The sequence below is a fragment of the Cololabis saira genome, chromosome 13 (genome assembly GCF_033807715.1).
Source record: "Cololabis saira isolate AMF1-May2022 chromosome 13, fColSai1.1, whole genome shotgun sequence".
In the NCBI taxonomy this organism is placed as follows: domain Eukaryota; kingdom Metazoa; phylum Chordata; class Actinopteri; order Beloniformes; family Belonidae; genus Cololabis; species Cololabis saira.
In genome coordinates this window covers 28827539-28848193 of record NC_084599.1, presented here as the reverse complement: position 1 = coordinate 28848193, position 20655 = coordinate 28827539, and the positions used below count along the sequence as shown (strand labels likewise).

General features: G+C 37.1%; 1 protein-coding gene across 1 annotated transcript; it reads left to right on the top strand.

The window, feature by feature from the left end:
• Nucleotides 1–19269, top strand: slc35e1 (solute carrier family 35 member E1). Its single transcript, XM_061738542.1, has 6 exons — nucleotides 1–373; nucleotides 7296–7366; nucleotides 12712–12849; nucleotides 14244–14369; nucleotides 14497–14742; nucleotides 14981–19269. The coding sequence occupies exons 1-6, from the start codon at nucleotides 46–48 to the stop codon at nucleotides 15209–15211; spliced, it is 1140 nt and encodes a 379-aa protein (XP_061594526.1). The 5' UTR covers nucleotides 1–45; the 3' UTR covers nucleotides 15212–19269.
• Nucleotides 19270–20655: the final 1386 nt, after the last annotated feature.

Sequence of the window (20655 nt, the reverse complement as noted above, 5' to 3'; positions counted from 1 at the left end):
GCCGCCGTCGGCCGGTGACTCTAGCCGAGGCAGCTCGGGAAGAAGATGGCCACGGCGGAGCGGACCCCGGTCAGGGAAGGGCTCCGAATATTTATCCTGTGTATGTTCTGGTACGTGGTGAGCTCGGGGGGCAACATCGTGAACAAAATCATCCTGAACGGATTCCCGTACCCGGTGACGGTGTCTCTGTTCCACATCTTGTCCATCGTGGTGTTCCTGCCGCCGCTGCTGCGGGCGTGGGGAGTCCCTAAAGCGGAGCTGCCCAGCAGCTTCTACCGCTGGTACATCCTGCCCCTAGCCTTCGGGAAATACTTCGCCTCCGTGTCGGCTCACTTCAGCATATGGAAAGTGCCCGTGTCGTACGCCCACACAGGTGAGTGTTGTTTTCATAAAGCTCGTCAGCAGTAACTTGATGATGTGTCTTTATGCCGCGTTCCATTTGTCATCGGAAGTGGGGATTTCCCAGTTCCCAGTCGGAATTTTCAACTGGAACGCCCCTCGAAGTGGGATTTCCCACTGGGAAAGTGGGAGAGTCTTCACCACCCCCGAGTTCACATTCCAAGATGGCTGCCCCGGTTGTAAACAGTAGAAGAGAGCTCTGTAAAAATTCCTAGCACTTCATTCTAGTTTTTGTCACACTAAATCAGTCATATAGAAGTTTTGTTCGGCATATATATGCTGCTATAGTGTAATTTACATTTTTCATGTGGTATGTGCGAACTACAAACTTGTTTTCCTACTTTGTAACTGGAACGCTGATAACTCGGCTGTGACGTTATTCCCAGTTCCGAGTTCCGATTTCCGAGGTAAATGGAACGCAGCATTAGCTCCGTGGCTAACGCTGGGAACCACTGGCGGATATGCAGTACTGGAGTTGAGGGGGGATGGCATCCCCCCTGAAATAAAAACGGTCCAAATCATCCCCCCTGTAAAACTGCCATCCCCCCTTTCCATCTCTTATGTCATTTCATCAATGAATGTGGTTTTACTGCTATTTCAACATTTAGAGTCATCACCAGAAAAATAACACCAGAAAAATAACTTATTTGACAATTTTCACCTTTTTCAAGTACATTTTCACTTGAAATAAGTAGAAAAAGCTGCCAGTGGGACAAGATTTATCTTCTTATTACAAGCAAAAAAATCTTGTTCCACTGGCAGGCTTTTCTACTTATTTCAAGTGAAAATCTACTTGAAACAGGTAAAAATTGTCAAATAAGTAATTTTTCTGGTGTTATTTTTCTGGTGATGACTCTAAATGTTGAAATAGCAGTAATGCCACATTCATTGATGAAATGACATAAGGGATGGAAAGGGGGGATGGCAGTTTTACAGGGGGGATGATTTGGACCATTTTTTCCAGTGATGAGTCTTGTTTTAAGGGTAATGAGATTTTTTTTTACTAAAATGAGACATTTTAACTAGAAATAAGACAAATATTCTTGTTAAGATTTTGAGTTTTTGCAGTGATCCATTTTACTTATCCTGTGAAGGACAGAGTCATATTGATAAGTTCAGAAAACTGTTTTTTATTTTTGTGTTTTGATGTATTTGATGTAAGCCCAGTGGATATTTAAAGCTTACAGAAGGCTGCGTTTAACTGCTGCTATGTCATTCCTGCAGTATTTCTGCAGGTGTTTTGGTCAGTGCTATTATTTGTAATATATTATATTATTTGTATTCAGCACAAATTATCTGTCCCCATATGATAAAATCCACCACCCCCCCTGATTTTTTTTTTTTTTTTACAACTCGAGTACTGCGGATATGTGTGAATAAACTTGCAGATTGCACATAGAGAATCACCTACGAGGCTGTTTATCTCACGCTTAATCCTTTTGGCTATGACTTGGTCTCAATTGGCTTTGCACGGGGAAGCGTCAGGAGGAAGATCCGCATCTGAGTTCAGATCAGACTCAATAACTCGGATCTTGAGCAACCTGATCTAATCTGACTTTCTTTTTTCAACAGTCCTTAGGCAAGACAAGGCAAGACACGTTTATTTGTATAGCACAATTCAACACAAGGTAATTCAAAGTGCTTTACATCAACATTAAAAGCAGCAAGACACAATTAAAGAGTACAAGTCAATCAAATACAGAAATAGAAATAAGAAATAATAATACAATACAATGAAATAGAATAGAATAAATTAATAAAATGGTAAGAAAAGAGGTAGAATAATAAAAAGCACAACTTGTTAAAAAGTAGGGACAGTTAGTAAGGGCAGGTAAGCATTTAATTTAGGAGTACGCTGCAGTAAACAGTTATGTTTTTAGGCCTGATTTAAAGGAATTTTGAGGAATTATTTACATAGGTTTGCTTTTTTCATATGTTACCCACATATTTTCTGTTTCATAAAATGTGTTGGTAACTGGATTAAATCATTTTTTTTTAATTGCACCTCCAGTAAAAGTGCATATCAAAACTATGAGGGGAAGGAAAAACTAAAATATGCAAGGTAAGGCAAGTTTATTTGTATAGCACCATTCAACACAAGGTAATTCAAAGTGCTTTACATCAACATTAAAAGCAGCAAGACACAATAAAAGAGTCAATTAAAAAGAGAAATGAAAATAAGAATAATATAATACAATGAAATAGAATAAATAACAAATAAAATGATAAAAAACAGGTATAATAATACAAAGCACAACTTGTTAAAAAGTAAGGGCAGTAGAGTACAGCAGGTAAGTATTTAATTTTTTGTTTGTTTGTTTGAGTTTGTTTATTTCGATCATCAAAAAAATTTTTAAAAAAATCCTTCCAACAAAACAAAAAAGGGTAAATAGGTCTGACCGAAAGGGTTAGGGCTAAAGCTAACAAGCTTATAGATGCCATAACCTTTATACCATCAAATCATATATAGCATGCGTACCGGTATATACAATACGCACACATACACATTGATGCATTCATGCCTGCATCTACACCCATATACAGTGCACATACTCATATACACATAGATTTTCACACGTACACACATACCTACCAACTATACATATAAATACACAAACACAGCCAATACCAAACATAATACCAGAGATTCAGTTCAATTTCCCCCAAAATCGTGATTATATACCACCATGTCTATAAATAAAGAGTATTGTTTTTAAATTCTTTTTGGAATTTCGCAATATTTTTTACTTTCTTTGAGTTGAATTTAGGAGTCCGCTTCAGTAAACAGTAATGTTTTTAGCCCTGATTTAAAGGAGCTGACAGTTGGAGCAGACCTCAGGTCTACAGGAAGTTTGTTCCACCGGTGAGGAGCAGAATAACTGAACGCTGCCTCACCTTGCTTGGTTCTTGCAACAGAAAAGCTGTTTTTTTTTGGGTTTTTTTGGAATTATTTACATAGGTTTGCTTTTTTCATATGTTACCCACATATTTTCTGTTTCATAAAATGTGTTGGTAACTGGATTAAATCTTTTTTTTTTAATTGCACCTCCAGTAAAAGTGAATATCAAAACTATGAGGGGAAGAAAAACTAAAATATGCAAGGTAAGGCAAGTTTATTTGTATAGCACCATTCAACACAAGATAATTCAAAGTGCTTTACATCAACATTAAAAGCACCAAGACACAATAAAAGAGTAACAAGTCGATTTAAAAAGGGAAATAAAAATAAGAAATAATAATACAATACAATGAAATCATTGAATTGTATTGAAACAAATAAAATGATAAGAAAAGAGGTAAAATAATAAAAAGCACAACTTGTTAAAAAGTAAGGGCAGTTAACAGCAGGTAAGTATTGTTTAATGTTTAATGTATGTTTAATTGTGTCTTGCTGCTTTTAATGTTGATGTAAAGCACTTTGAATTACCTTGCGTTGAATTGTAGGGCAAGGCATGGCAAGTTTATTTGTATAGCACAATTCAAGGCAAGGTAATTCAAAGTGCTTTAACAAAGTGCTTTATAACAAATAAAATACTTACCTGCTGTTAACTGCCCTTACTTTTTAACAACTTGTGCTTTTTATTATTTTACCTCTTCTTCTTATCATTTTATTTGTTACTTATTCTATTTCATTGTATTATTATTTCTTATTTCTATTTCCCTTTTTAGTAAGTAAGTAAGGACAGTAGAGTACAGCAGGTAAGTATTTAATTTAAGAGTACGCTTCAATAACAGTAATGTTTTTAGGCCTGATTTAAAGGAGCTGACAGTTGGAGCAGACCTCAGGTCTACAGGAAGTTTGTTCCACCGGTGAGGAGCAGAATAACTGAACGCTGCCTTGCTTGGTTCTTGCAAAAGTAAAGAAGTTTTTTTATTTACACAGGTTTGGCTTTTTCATACCACCCACATATTTTCTATTTCATAAAATGTGTTGGTAACTGGATTAAATCTTTTTTTAGTTGCACCTCCAGTAAAAGCGCATATCAAAACTATGAGGGGAAGAAAAACTAAAATATGCAAGGGAAGTTTATTTGCATAGCACCATTCAACACAAGGTAATTCAAAAGGCTTTACATAAAAATTAAAAGCGGCAAGACACAATTAAACAGTAAATAACAAAATGATAAGAAAAGAGGTAAAATAATAAAAAGCACAAGTTGTTAAAAAATAAGAGCAGTAGAGTACAGCAGGTAAGTATTTAATTTAAGAGTACGCTTCAATAACAGTAATGTTTTTAGGCCTGATTTAAAGGAGCTGACAGTTGGAGCAGACCTCAGGTCTACAGGAAGTTTGTTCCACCGGTGAGGAGCAGAATAACTGAACGCTGCCTCACCTTGCTTGGTTCTGGTTCTTGGGACAAACAACAAACCAGATCCAGATGAACCTCAGGGGTCTGGGAGCTTCATAGGAACTAACAGATCAACCATGTATTTTGGTCCAAGACCATCCTTAGTTAAGCGATGCAACTGTGAGGAGTTCAACGCTAACCTACGATAAACCCATCTTTGATCAAAGCTTTACTGTTCAGTACAAAACGGTGTTATAAGCCCTGTAGCCTATATCAATACTTTATGAAAGTAAAAACTCTTCACATTCAAGTTGTCATTTATGCAGACTGGCATATTTTTGGAACAATGTGTAATAATGTTGGCTATATTTTAATATTCATGTGATTTGTATCTTTTTTTGTTGTTGTTGTAAATTTCTAAATTTGGGGGCTAAGTTAAACTGTTCATAATTCCACCAGAAGGCTGTGAATGAACATGTTTTTGTGATTTAATATTACATTCAAATTTGTAATGGTGTATACACTATGCTTATGAAGCTTCTGATAGTCTTAAAAATGTATTCCACTTCACTGACAGTGTTTAATAATGGCTTCTAAAGATAATCTGAGCTCATTTTAACTTTCCAAGTGTACAAAATGACTTTACAGGCATCACCGTCCATGACTGCTACCTTTTAAGTCTACTACCGATGTTGGGTATACTATTGATGGATGTAAAATAAGGGACAGTTCGTGGCATCTTTAGTTTTATACTAATAACAAATTGTTTATTGTTAGAAAGAACACTGTACTCGGAGTTAAATGCATTTCCTGCAAAACACATATTGCATTTGCACTCAAATCTGCTTTGATTCATATTGTTTTTATCTCAAACAAAATTACACATTCCCTACCATCTAATAATAGACCTGGGGTAGTTTTTTTGTGTTTTGTTGGGTGTCTTGACATCAATTACACCCAAAAAACAATGAACTTTTAACATTCAGTGTATTGTGTGCTTTCTGGGATTTTCCGCATAACTATGCAAAAACGGCGCATGTGGTTTGGTGGCGGATCGTTACGTAACGATCCGCTAAATCACCGCCCCCTCCACCCAGCTCCCTGTCTCCTCTCCTCTCCAGCGCACCATAAAGGCTGATTTATGGTTCCGCGTTATACCGACGCAGAGCCTACGGCGTAGGGTTACGCGGCGACGCGCACCATACGCTGAACCCTACGGCGTAGGCTCTGCGTCGATTTAACGCGGAACCATAAATGAGGCTTAACCCGCCTCTTTTGTTCTAATCACCGGAGGAAAACTGCTAAGAAGACCCGCGGCCACTGACTGGACTTAAGATAAGGGGACAGTGCTGCTTGCATGCCTTTATTTTTATGATTGTTTGCTGTGGTTCGCCCTCCTGCTTTTCCGTGCCTGTCGCTCCGACGCCGCTGTGAGCGTATGGCTGGAGGAGGAGGAGGAGGTTTGGAGGAGGAGCGGAGCAATGATTGACAGGAAAGGGGGGAAAGGAAGCATTTTTCACGGCGCAAAAAAACACTAATAAAAAGCCAGGAAAAGATTACTAGAGTGAAGTTTTTCTTGTTACACTCTTTTAGACACATTTGAGGGATGTTGCCCAAGACTTTTAATAGTGTTAAAAGCATGTTAAAAATGATGTCACAATACCTTTAAGTAATTTTTTCAAAAATATTATATTTTCATTGAACTAAGACACCTTTACAACATGCATTTCGACAGGAATTTGGAACCTGTTTTTCTATTACATTTACTGTATTACAGTCTTCTTTCACTACTATAACAGGTTTAGCCACCTGTTAACAAAACAGAGCACCACCTAGTTTACAACATTCAATAAAAATCCTTCCTTCATTATGTGATGACGTTGAGGCTTTTTTTATACATGTTTTTAAGGTGTTCAGGGAAGATATGTTTTACTGTAGTGTGAGATGTTTATCAAGCTGTATTCTCTCAAGTTCAATTGTCATCAAGAGTTTGGTGACCATTTCAGTTAAACACAGAACAGCACAACAATGAAACCCTTAATATTAACTCCACTGGCTTTCATTTAATGTTCCAAATGAATCTTTTAACTGAGCTTTTTGGAAAACCTGTTGATCCTGGTGACTTCTAACATCAACTCGAGATTAAAGCAGTTGTACTTCTTTACACCTCCTTTTTTCTGGAATACTTGCTGGCATTCAGAGCCAATTTGGGAGCCAAAACAGTTATTTGAAGTTTGTTCATGTTTAAAAATCTGCGTTTTACTGTATTGATTTGCTTCTGTTTTCGTTCTTCAAGAGGGGAGTGTCAGTTATCTTTTTTTTTTCTTTTAAGTCTGAAAATACATTTGGCTTATAATAGCATTTTATTTGCCACCACTTTTCAGCAATGTTTTAACAACCATTCTGGGTAAGGCTAATAGTGTGTCAGTCAGCACCGAAACAAAGTAATACCTGAGTTTAGCGTCTGACACAGCTGTGGGTTTACTCCGACTTACAAGCATTTAATTGTTTGAACTTAACTCTGTTCTTATCTGTTGCTGTTTCTTAGTTGATCCTATTTCCAGATTCTAATTTCTCCCCCCTTTTTTTGTTTCCATCACTTTCACAGTAAAAGCCACAATGCCAATATGGGTTGTGTTGTTATCAAGAGTGATCATGAAAGAGAAGCAAACTACAAAGGTGAGTAGGTTCACATAAAACACAGCACAAGGCCTGCTCTGTTTGTCTGTCTCTAGACTCAGTAGTGGTGATGTGGCACAGTAGCCTAGTGTGCCTTTACTGCATCTCATGTTACGGCCATCTGCAGGGGCTTTTGCTGCTGACATTGAAGAGACTTCTATGGGATTCTGGAGGTCAGGGAGGAAGACTACGGTGGAACAGCCTTTTCCTTAAGAGGGATTTTAAAATCAATATTATTATTATTCGTGTTGTTATTATTTTTACTAGTTATTCTTATATTTACACAGCAGGACACAAGGGGGGGTTGCACGGGCACCTGTTGCATCTTGAGACCCTCATTAAGTTTGGAGGCTGTGTTATTAAGCAAAAACTGAATAAAAAAAGTTATTTTGAAAATGATATATTTTTAGTTTTGAATGCCAATAATCTGTACCAGTGTATGAGATGAGCATCTCAGAGAAGCTGAGTTTCTCACTGTGTAATTTCAAAGGATTTCTGTAGAGCAAAATGCCATTACAAGAATCAAAATCTGGAGAAAAGCCTTTATATCAGGGACAAAAATTGAAAAATGTTTGTATAGAATTGGTGGGATTTTGTTGAATGAGATGGCACTGCATTAAAAGCAGAACTCGTTCTTTGCAGGGGCTCAGGCACACTCCTGAAAACCTGCATCAAGGAATGTAGTTTAAAAACAGGCTCATTTGAGAAGTTACTGGAGTAAGAGCAAAGACTCTGGTGGTTTGATAAATTACATTTAGACACTTAAGAAACTTTCTTTCTGGATGAGCAAATTGGTACATGTGGTGGGGAAAAAATGCATGCTGGCCTATAGCGGTCCAGACCTCACTCACTCACTGTTTCACAGAATGTGAAAACATTTGTTTCATAACTGCAGCAGTGCTGGAAGGTGATGAAATGCTAATTGTCACAACATATTTAACATGGGTTACACACATTAGATTTAAATTCAATATGTATTTTTTCAAAAACCCTAAAATTTCTTTCATAATTTTTATAGTTTTCCTCCAAAAATGAGGTTGAAACTTTTTTCAAATTATTGTTCAGGGAATATAGTTTTTAATAACACAGCATTTAAACATTTTTTTCTGAATATTTCTTTCTTTTTATCCAAGGACTATTATCTGTAGGGCATACATTAGTATCTGAATTAGGACTGCTTTTAATTATTAGATATTAAAAAAATAATAACGTGGACTGAATATCAGGTTCTTGTTTGGAGTGAAGTATCAGTAATTGTTGTTAAACAGCCTCGACTGCGGCTTTGGCACCTAAAAGTTAAAGTTTTTGGCACCTGTGAAACGCTGCTGAGTTTTCCATCCTGGAACATTTTGCTGTCGTGTTTGCTAAAAGTGAATAAGGTGAGCTGTGGGTCTAACGCCAGCGTGTCATGTTTACCTTGCAGCTCAGTGTTCAGACAGGACGGGTCCACAGGCAGGGAGAGGGTGAACATGCTGAAGCCGCTGTGTGTAGAGATCCTGTCTGAGCTACAGCCGGATACACTATCCTTATAAAACCTTCTAGCTGTATAAATCACTTTAGACAGTTGAGCGACTGAAAAAGCACAGGTATTAAGTGTCTGATTAGTGTTTATTCCTGGTTGCTTTACTTATTCTTCCTTTTTCCCCCCCTGTTAACACAGACATTTAGATACATGCTGAAGTTATTGGAAACATATTTTATTGTAAGACAGTTTAGTACAACGGAGGTAAATAAATAACTTTTTTCCTTGTTACTGTTGAGCACTGAAGTTCTTAAGAATGACTGAAGGTGGGTCGTCTAAAGTGGGACACACAATGTTTTGGGCCGTCAAATACAGTATACTTGTTACATTATAACAATAACAGGGTTTCCGCAGGGTTTTAAAAAGTATTAAAAAGTGATAAATGAAAATTGCCAAATTTAAGGCCATTAAAAGTGTTAAATTCACTGTCAGAGGTATTATTTTTTTTAAATTGGTATTATTTTTTACCTTTTACATTTTAATCAGTCTATTTTATGGTCATTCACAAAGTGAAATAAATGTGAAACATCTGGTCAACATCAATGAGTCTATAAATCTGTTCTGTATAGTGTTCTATAGTCCAAAATCTGTATTAATGTTAAAAGGTCCGTGATTAACACTTAATGTTGTGACAGTTTTTAAAAAAAATCTGAAGGTAGTGAAAAAGGTATTAAATTGGTATTAAATTTAACATAAGGATTGCTGTATAAACCCTGAATAAGTAGAATGGCTTCTGTTGCATACAGCCATGTGTTTGGTGTGTAGGTAGATGATAATCTTGTTAACTATTAATACGTTGACGAGTTAAGTTGTTACTGAGAGCTACTTTCTTGAAGGAATTCCAGTTAAGAGACTGTTAAATAATCAACCAACATATTAAGAGAGGGATTTAAAGGATCCGTGGTGTTGTACATCAACTTTTGCAGTTAGGTTAACAAAATATCCAGATAGCTTAGGGCTGTGCGATTAATCGATTTTAAATCTAAATCGGATTTATTAATCAAAATCGATGTTAAAAAAAGGAAAATCGGAAAATCGATTTTCCTTTTTTGCAGCTGGCTGCATTACAGACAGAGCTCGTCTAGTCATCTTTGTTTGGTCAAGAAAATTGTAAATGTTGTCACTTTACTAAACTCAAGGAGGATTTACAGTATCTTTCAATTGCACTTCATTCCCAATAGGGAAATTTGTTTGCTATTTTTCTTTAAAAATAAAGATAAAATATTTTAAACAATTTATTCCATTGTGTTTTGTAGTTTTACCAAAAAAATCGAAATCAAAAATCGGGTTTTCAGAGAAAAAAATCGGGATTTTATTTTTGTCCAAAATCGCCCAGCCCTAAGATAGCTTTGTCCAATCTTACCACTAACTGGAATACTGAGAATCCACACCAGATTATGAACATGACAATAAAGTAAAGGGAGTGTTGACATAAGTACTGACTACTCTGAGCTGTGTTTTCTCACTTTCTCAATGACTGAGTGCTTCAATAGGTTTCATTAGAAAATGCAGGTTGTTCCTCATGATTCAACCTATTGTAGTATCCACATCTATCTCACATCTGTAGATGTTTATGCCCACGAGATAATGTCCCTTGTGGATTTAAGTTCTAAAATCAAGTTTTCATGGTGAAATGTACTTTTCTTGGGATGCTTCAGTGGATTTATTTTGTATTATCGTTTTCATTAAAAGACAAAACTGTGGTTGGATTACACAAAAACCTGATTTTAAAAATGTAATGGAATACATTGTTAACGACACCAATGATTTATTTATGTTACAATAATGCTTAACTTGAGTATGTTAGACAAACGTTACTCAAGTTATTTATTTATTTAACTAGGACTACAACTATTGCTTTTATTGTACAATTTAAACTCCTCAATATATCAAGGAAATTATACACAACAGCTGCATTAAAACATGGGAAACTCAAAGCTTTGACTACTTGTGACCCTGTGAGAATTTGTCATCATGTTTTCATCCATCCTTTACCACTTACTGTATTTGTATTAAGGGTCGTGGGGTCTGCTGACTCTCAGCTCTCCTTTTGGTTGTTTTCTTTTTTTTCCTCATACAGTCCTGCCACACATGCAGAGGCTTTTTTGCACCTTTTGTTGTTGTTTTTTTGTTAGTTTTTTAAATGTACCTTTCTGTCTTTGAGTCAGTTTTTCAGTTCACTGTCCACTTTTTTACTTCGAATATACAGTTAAGTCTAGTAGGGCTGGGGATCGATTCAAATGTCAAGATTTGATTCCGATTCTTAAAGGAGCTGTATGTAAGAGCAATAACAAAACGAATCATAAAATGACCCCGATATGTCAACAGACATTTAAAAATCATGTTCATTTCAAATACTTATGTCACTGACAACAGCACTCAAGCCAGGATATTCCAGTTTAAAAAGAGGAGTTGCAGCCCTCAACTGATGTTTATGTTGTCATTTTTTGTTTTGGCCTGAAGCTCCACCCTCCACCTATCTCCCAATCACCAAGTCAGTATTGTTTCTGAAGCTCCACCCTCCACCTATCTCCCAATCACCAAGTCAGTATTGTTTCGGCATCCGGGTTGCCAGCTCGGCTCTAATTATCGCAGCCATGGCAGCCTACGTTCCTGCTGCATTCTGCAGCCTACCTGGCAACCTCTGGTCGGGGGGAGGAGGGGGAGGGTACACGCCGCTCAACAATATTTGGAAAGTGACTGCAGTACCAGTTTTGGCCATTTCTTACAGACGGCTCCTTTAAGATTCAGAATCGATTATCAAGATTCGATTCGGATATTGATTTGGGTTAGTGTTATTAAAACTGTTTTTTGAGCTGTTGCATGAATTATATGACTGTACTTATGCAAAATATTACTACTAGTATTATATTGAGATTCAACAGCAAGTATTGCAGCTAATGATGCTGTAAGGACCAATCAGCTCCCAGAATGCTGATAGAACTGCTTTCAGAAACATCGTGGGTCAGAATTACCAAACAGATCCAGGGAGGAAACAGAGACGGATGAAATCGGTTTTATTTTTTCCCACATTCTGTTTTTATTTGTTCCATTTTCGGTCTATTTTGGTTTTTAATTTTTGAGCATTTGGTTTTTAGCAATTTTTGCAAATGTAACCCCAAGACAGTATATAAAGTAATGAAATATAGACAATTTATGCAATTATAACCTAACACTTTAATGTTTTCATACCTTTAAACATATTTAAAGGCAAAAACATGGCACCAGTTATTCTCGTGTCCAACAAAACATTCCTTTTTTGGGGATAAACAAAAAAAATAACCAAAAGTTGTAATGTAATGATGAGAAAAAAAAACATCAATAAATTTAAAAAAAAAAAGATCTTTAGACATGTGAATTGATTTTTAGGAATTAATATGAGAATCGATTTAGAATTGGGAAATCGATTTTTTCAACACAGGCCTAAAGTCTAGTTCCACCAGGGTTTGAGAGAGTGTGATTTAGGTTTAATGGAATAGCTTTTGAAGAGTCAGTATTAATGGTCGATTGCTGTAATTTCTAAACTTGGTTAGTAGTCATCCTACCGTGATTTTCCTGTCACAATTAGCACCTGAACTATCTCAGTGCTGCACTCCTCATATTTTGGAAGCGTCAAACTGCTCCATGTGTGCTTTTGTTGTGCATTAACAACATGCACACTGTCATGCACCGTCACCATGTTGATTTTATCATTAACTTGAATCCTGAACGTGGACTTGGACACACAACCTACAAGTAGTGAAACTTCAGTTGCTGGATAAGCAAGTGCTGTCTCTAGTTCTTTCTCCTAATTGTCCTTTTTTCTCTGTTTATCTTGCTTCAGGTGTACGTATCTCTCATCCCCATCATTGGTGGAGTGCTGCTGGCCACTGTGACTGAGCTTTCCTTTGATGTTTCAGGATTAATCAGCGCTCTGGCTGCAACACTCTGCTTCTCCCTGCAGAACATTTTCTCCAAAAAGGTAAATTGTCAGCGTGTTGTTGCTGTGCACCGCAGGATACGGCTCTCCTTGTGACCTCATCAAGACTCTGTTAATTCTCTAAGCATAAAACCCGTCTCACATGTGGGTTCCTGATACTTTTGAAAATCATAACTGTCACCAACATTTTCTGTGTTCATTTTCTGCCGTTTGGCTACTGTTTGTAAGTCCAGTCTCCCTTTACCATCAAAATCCAGTTCATGGCAGCGGAAAAATTTTAATACTTAAGCCAAACGAGTGCATTCCCTCCACATCTCATTTTGCCATAACAATTGTGACTCCTTATTAGGGGTGTAACGATACACTAATCTCAGGATACAGTACGATACACGATATTGAGGTCACGATAACGATACGATACGATATTATAGCAGTATTTTTTTAACAACCTTGAATGATGACTGGAAAAAAAATGTCTTTTATTTGAAAGACACAAAATACAAAACAATGCTGTGCGTTTGCCCTATTGTTACAGTTTGTAATGCTTTATAACTGTTTAAGTTTTAAAGAGAAAGCCAGGCCAACCATTTTCCACAAACTGAACTAAAAGTAAATGTCAGGTTTGCATTATGCATCTTCTGTTTCATACAAGTACAAATATTTTGCCACAAACTGAATAGTTTCTCTAATGTATGATTTGACTTTTTTCTTTTCCAGAAATGTAACAACTAAAATTTAATAAATAAATAAAAGTAAATAAATACATACAATTTTACATCATAAAAAAGATTTATTAATGCTCACCTTATAAGTGTAAGAGGAGATTTATTTTTGTTAAGGTTATTTTGGTAATTCAGGGTTCATTATTTTATAAATATATTCTTTATATTTGGATGTAAATCAGGGACTATAATGACACTAGTCAGTTTATCTGTAGTGTTTAGTATGTTTTAGATTGGGCGGAGTGATACAGCACTAGGTGCTGTGTTGATGTTCTAAAATCCTACGAGGGACATTAAAGTACACTGACTGGAACTCAGCAGAAGTTTTCCCCGTGTTTATCCTACTCACAACCCGAAAAAGGTTTAATTTAATAAGGTAAGGCTTAACTCTACACCAGCCTTACAGAAGTAAAAGTTCAGAGCTCAAAACGGGACCGCAAAACGCTACTAGTTTCTTCTGAGCGTAGTAAGATTTTGGTCTGCGGGTCGAGGCGCGGTCGGCACGGGCGGTCGGATGCGCGTTTCTAGTCAACAAAATAGATTAATATTAATAACCCAATATTCGATAGTTTGTCACCTCCACGACACGTTTCGTGATTTTTTCGTGGAAATTTCGTGGCACGATATATTGTTACACCCCTACTCCTTATATTTGTTCACTTATTTAGTTATTTGACCCCCCCCCACCCCCCTCCAATTATTTTTTTTTCTAAGGTATTGCGTGACACAAGGATCCATCACTTGAGGCTGCTCAACATTCTGGGCTTTAATGCTGTGATCTTCATGCTGCCCACCTGGGTTCTGGTGGACCTCTCTGTGTTTCTAGTGAATGGAGACCTGGTGAGCAGCATTGACCTCATTACAGAATAGTTTCCTATTGATACAAGTTGCTGTGGTTGTCAGTGCAGTTCATTTGATGTGGTGTTCATGAATGACTTCTGACATGATTGGCTTTTTTTTCTTTCAGTCAGAGGTCTCTGAATGGTCAGGTACCTTTGTCCTCCTGCTCATCAGCGGCTTCTGCAATTTCGCCCAGAATGTAATCGCCTTCAGTGTTCTTAACCTCGTCAGTCCGCTCAGTTATGCCGTGGCCAACGCCACCAAGAGGATCATGGTCATCAGCATATCTTTGTTTATGCTGCGCAACCCAGTCACCCTCACCAACATCATGGGTATGATGACGGCCATTGTTGGAGTCTTCCTTTACAACAAGGTGAGACACCCTACTGGGACTGAGGTGGTCATGCACGAATGGGGTACATTTAATTTAGATCAAGTGCTTGAATTTAGATGGACTTTAAAGTAAATTTTAATCTCGTTTATCCCCCCAGGGAGTCGTATGACCCACCCAGTAGATTGAGATCCAGTTAGCAGCCACGGTGTTGTGGCAAATGACCAATTATACAAGATAGTCATTTAAAATCCCATTTGCTTTTCTCCTTTGTTATCAGGCCAAATATGATGCTAACAAGCAGAAGAAGCTGCTGCCAAGTTCCAAGCAGGACTTGATGTCCTTTGACAACCCAGCACTGGAGAAAATCCAGGCCAACGGGTCAGTGCCTTTCTCCCACGGCTCAGAGCAGGAACACAGCTGGAACCCCGTGCTTACAGACCACTTCCAGTACAGCCGGCAGGCCTACACGACAAACTACAACAGCAGCAACCATCAGTACGTGGTGTAACGGAGGTGGTCATCCTCACTTTGGGTAGCTGTCACACAAGTCACTGTGTGCAAGTGCCCTCCCAGCATCGGGTCCTCACACCCACCTCAAAGTTGAGACTGAAGGCAAGTGCTGTTTGTCCTGGAGAGTGAAAGTGAGAAGAGTCAGTTCTGATGGGCTAAGGGGCGTGAGCCTGTCTACACTTCATATTCTTACAGCCTTTCTGTACATCTTTATTTATTATTTTGGCACAAACTGTATATGATGGCTTGATAGGAGGGGAAAAAGCATATCAGCCATTTTCAGACATGTCGGTGACAGATCAAGCCATGGTATGCTGATGTAGAAATGTGCAACAGCTGGTAGGTATGTACTTATATTTTTAAACAACCAGCCATAATTTATCTTTGTTAATTTTCAGTCATCACTCACCCCGTCAAATTTGCTGTGAATAAGTTTCAAGGTTTAAAGCAGATGGGCCTTCAACAGCAGAATTTGTAAAACGGATTTAGGACGAGATTTGATTTCAAGCATCAGTTACTTAATTAACAAACAAGCTTAGATCTTGATATGATCAAGGCTTGGCATACATCTTTTTTTGGGAGGGGGGTCCTGCTGCTGCTGCTGCTGTTGCTGCTGCTGCTGATTTAAGGGTATTGCAGTTTGGGACGTAGTCTCAACCAAACCTGTCCTGAACATGAGCTGTTTGAACAATTATGGTGAGAGATATTAACTGCCAGATGCAAGGTGTTTTGAGATGAAAACAAGATCTAATGTTCTGAAAATAAAGTTCTAGATTAGAAAAAGTAGGGTGATTCTTTTTTTTTTTTTTTTTTTTTCCATCATTATTGTAATCAACCAAATTTCTGACTTTCTGCCTCAGATCTTTGTCGGCGGGGGTAGAGTGCTTAAACTGCTCCTTTTTCGGCTTAGAAGTTCAACACGTTGCTTAATCTACAAAATAGGTTTTGCCTGACTTCTATCTCGTCCCTTAATACGCTGGATTTCTCTTATGTGGATTTTCCTGGATCGTCACACGTCTGTGCTGACATCATGTGATGGGAAATTACAAGCATGGTGCTCTCAGTATAAGTTAATTTGCAGTTTATAGATCACAGATGTGTAGGTTACAGATTCTTAGAATATCCTTTATCAGAGTTTTTAGTGTCCATCATTGTTCATATATTTGGCATTATCACAACACCAGGAATGTGATCTTAAGTTCAAGCAAAAAAATCTAAAAGTATAGTTAGAAATTAGAGCTCTTGGGATTTTATTTTATGATATTCTAGTGTATTGTATTTATTTTGGCATGTATGGTCTGAGGGTGACAATATGGTAAATGTTTATAATCTTCACACATTCACAGGACATATCTGACACTGACTTGTCGCAGCCTTGGTCTTAGTTACCAATTGGCGTCTGATCCAGTTCAGCTGTACTTAAATGCTGATTTGCAAATGTTTGAAAGCTAATTTCAACATGTTAGTGCTGCCACTGCGTGTTTGTCACCGTGTGGACACTAATAGTTATAAACGCGGCCTGACAGTCTGGCACAGTTGTAGTGTTGACACAAGACGCCGTAACCCAGGTGTTGTGCTCGCGGTGTAATGTCGATCACAGAAAAACGTGGCCAGTAAGGGAAAATGTCCAAATTGAAACCCATTTGCAACACTGGAGCAAACCAGGCCAGTATTTTATGTATTTATTTATTTTTTGGGCACGATCAAAATTTTTAATTGGCTAGTTTACAGTTCCTGATGAAAATGTTTATTCAATTTTTTTAATTACACATTTATTTTAAACACAAAGTGTTTTATAACATTAAAAAAAAAGAGTGAGACCTGTTCTGGATTTTGGAAAGGTCAGTGACCTCTTATTTATCTGTCTTTGGTTCCCTGTGAAACAGAGATGCTATTTCTTGGTCTCAAGAAGCATAAATGTAAAAAGTTGGCTTTTTTAATTTACCCCCCTCCCTTTTTCTTTCTCAAGCTCTACCTGTTATGTTCACTGTAACAGCTGCAAACAGCAGGGTAGCAGGGTTTTCCGCTTTATTTTTATTTCTCCGTCTTAATAAATGGAACAGCCATTTATTTGTTTTCACTTTAAGGCTTAAAAGAGTTATAAAAATAACAAAAATAAAAATCTTGTTGGTACTTCTCCAATGTCACATATATTTTCTTTTAGCCTTAACTAAGGTTGTTCTGGACTTTGAATAGTGACTGTATCAAGTTTGCACATCTTGAAATCACAAAATGTGTTATGCACATTGACCATTCGTCAAGTGACTTAATTATCTACTGTGTAGTTAAAAACATTGTGGATTTTTGGGGTGTCAACCAGAGTTGAAAACCGAGGCCCATGTGAGATCAGAAGCTTGGTTTGCGCAATTAAAGGCTCAACTGTAATTTCCTTCATTATTAATAATTGCATTTGTTCGATGGATATAGTGATTTATCCTGTCATTTAAAATTTTGTATGAAACATTTTTCTGCCTGAGGCACAGAGAATGTTAGGAAGATTTATTTTCATGTATGTTCTTGTTCTGATCCACACTCTTCATTTGCATTTTGGAGGCTTCAGCATCAAGTGCAAGTCAAAGTGAGAGCTTGTTTTTTCAGCTGTAGCCCCTTGTAGCTGTAGTTAAAGGAAGGGTGATGTAAAAATGTTAGAGTATGCCTTTTGTGGTACTGTTTTTAAACATTTTAAACACTGTCACAGGGATAAAAAAAAAAAAAACCCATCTGGGAAGAGATTAGTGCTTTATAGTTTATTCCTGTATGAAATTTCAATCTTCGATTTGTGCATCCCTTAAAATGTCCAGTTTTCATAAAAGTAAAATGTAAACCACCTTATGAAAACTTTAGAGAATAAAATGACTGCGTACTTGTGACGGTGGTTTCATTTGGCAGAGAATGAGCCGTTTGGTTTTACATCCAGACACATTCCCACATGTGTGAGAGTAAAGGTCTGATCAGCTCGTACAAGCAGCTACAGCTGCGATCACTAACAGATACGTTGTCCTCCCAACATACCTGTGGCATCTGGCGGCTTTGGAGCCTCGGTATTTCTGAGGAGATTTTGGAGACCAAAATAATTCTCAAAGAAGAGGGAAAGCCATTTACAGTATCAGGTGGCAAGAACCATCATTTCCATTATAAAATCTTCTTGTGTACCACAGTTATATGAGGCATGGATGGCTAATGAAACTGTTTCACGATCGCTTCATGTGTGAACACTAACCTCCTGCAGTCTTTCTCTTGAGACATTTGTTTTGTAAATATTTTCAAAAACACCAAATACTTTTAAGATGCAGGTGATTTAAATTTGCAAATATATGACACTCCCTATTTATCGACAACTGATGCAATAAATTAAGTAAAATGTGAGCTTGTGCAGCCTCAGGTGATTAGATTAACTTGTGACTTTAGGAAAATCTGTCAAGATGCAAAGCATGAGCTAAGTAATTAATAAAAATTAAAGATATGAGTAATATGATGTTTTTACATGATTTTACTCAGCATTTGACAGAGAGGAGAAACAGCCACCGCTAAGCTTTGGATGATTTATCTCTGTGCAGATATTTTTAGATGCTCTTGTACTTCTCTTCATGTCCTTTCTCATGTTGCCAAAAGCGCAGCGTAACCCTACTCATGCTGGTGCACCACAGGACAGAGGCCTTGTTTGCAGGTGGGCAAAATGTAGAATTCATAACACATGGGACTAATGCATTGTTTGAGTTCATATGTCTGTGTTTTTTGTTTTTTTTTCTTCTCTGTACAGTGAGCTCACTGGGCTAAAAAACAGACTTTAGCCTCTGTTGTAAAGCTTTTTACTGGGCTGTAAATGATAATGAGATGTAGAGCGGGAAGAATTCTTTGTAAAACATGTATAGTTATTTTTGTGTCTTGAACGGAGCGCAACACAATTTTTAAATAAACTATGTTTATAGACTTTTATTTATGGTGTTGAAGGTACAAAAATGTACAAAGGTGCAGCTACGCACAGTCTCGTCTGCTTATGTTTAGTAAATACTATTTTTAAATGTTGGGGAAAATAAATGCATCATGAATCCTGAATATGGTGAATTGTCTTTTGTAACTAATAGTCCTTGACTTTATTTGAAAAAGAAAAAAGTGATTTCAGATTTATGAAAACTTTCCTCCCTCTTTTAAATTGATTAAAAGTTTTCTTGAGTGCATGCAGTAATTTCGAAGGAATGTTTTCTGATAACCTGAGGATCAATATGACTCATTATTGATCTGCAGCATTGATTCAAACATACAGATACTACCTTTAACCCTTAAAAGCCTGACATGAAATAACACTAATATTGGAATCACAAACACTTCAAATGTTTGTATTAAAGCAATTATAATAATTATTTCCTTATTATGAATACATTAGGTACATTTACCTATTTTTTTTTAGTATTTTTATTTTTCACATTTTTTTTAGGTTTGTATGAAACTTTTTTTGATTAAGAGGATGCAACGGTCTCAGAAATTCATGCTTCAAATATGATACTTCTGGCATTATAGGGTTAAGATATTGCGTAATGTAGTGTAGCAGGTGATGAAATCCCCAAACTGTGAGTAACTTCAGTTTTACACTGAGAAACTTTTTCTCTGGTCTGTTTCACATGCAATGAATCATCATCCGGACGTTTTATCAGAGACACAGTCTCATGGGAACAATCTTTCTCAATAATCCCATCACTGGCCACTAATTATCTTACCATGTGTGACAAAGGACCGACCACACACACACACACACACACACACACACACACACACACACACACACACACACACACAATGCGTCTTCATAGTTCATAAGATATTTTGTGCTGGTTTGACTTTAAAGTGGCACTTTTGATTTGACATGTTATGAGACGAAAGAAGGGGGAAGATTTATTTTTATTTTTAATCTTTTGCCCCCTAGTGGCCACAGAGCTCATAATGCAACATCAATGTTGACGTTTAAGAGCGTGGTAGGTGGCTGTTTTTGATTTATAACTGCCATGTATAGATGGCATATATGACCTTATCTTTCTAAATATACAGTACTTCCTAGACAAATGGTCTGATATATTTCAAAAGCATCTTTGATGTAAACTCTTGCAGATGGAACTCTGTCCCTGGGAAGCTTTATCACCTTGAAACACTGCCCCTGTCATTTTCAATGATTTTGTACATGTGTGTTCAAAAGTAACAAAAAAAATATAAAAAGGGCGTTTTATCATAAAAATCAGCAAAATCCATCAGGATAAAAAATAATGTAGCTAATTATAAATGGAGGCCAGACAAGACAACTCAGTGTCAGTATTATGAATCTGTTAAGTGTGGATAATTGCACTTCTGTTGGTTTGCGTTTGACAAAAAAAATCCCAGGACAAAATTGCACACAGGTTTACAGCATAAACAAAACTTTAATACAAACATGCATCAGCAGCATCTTTTGAT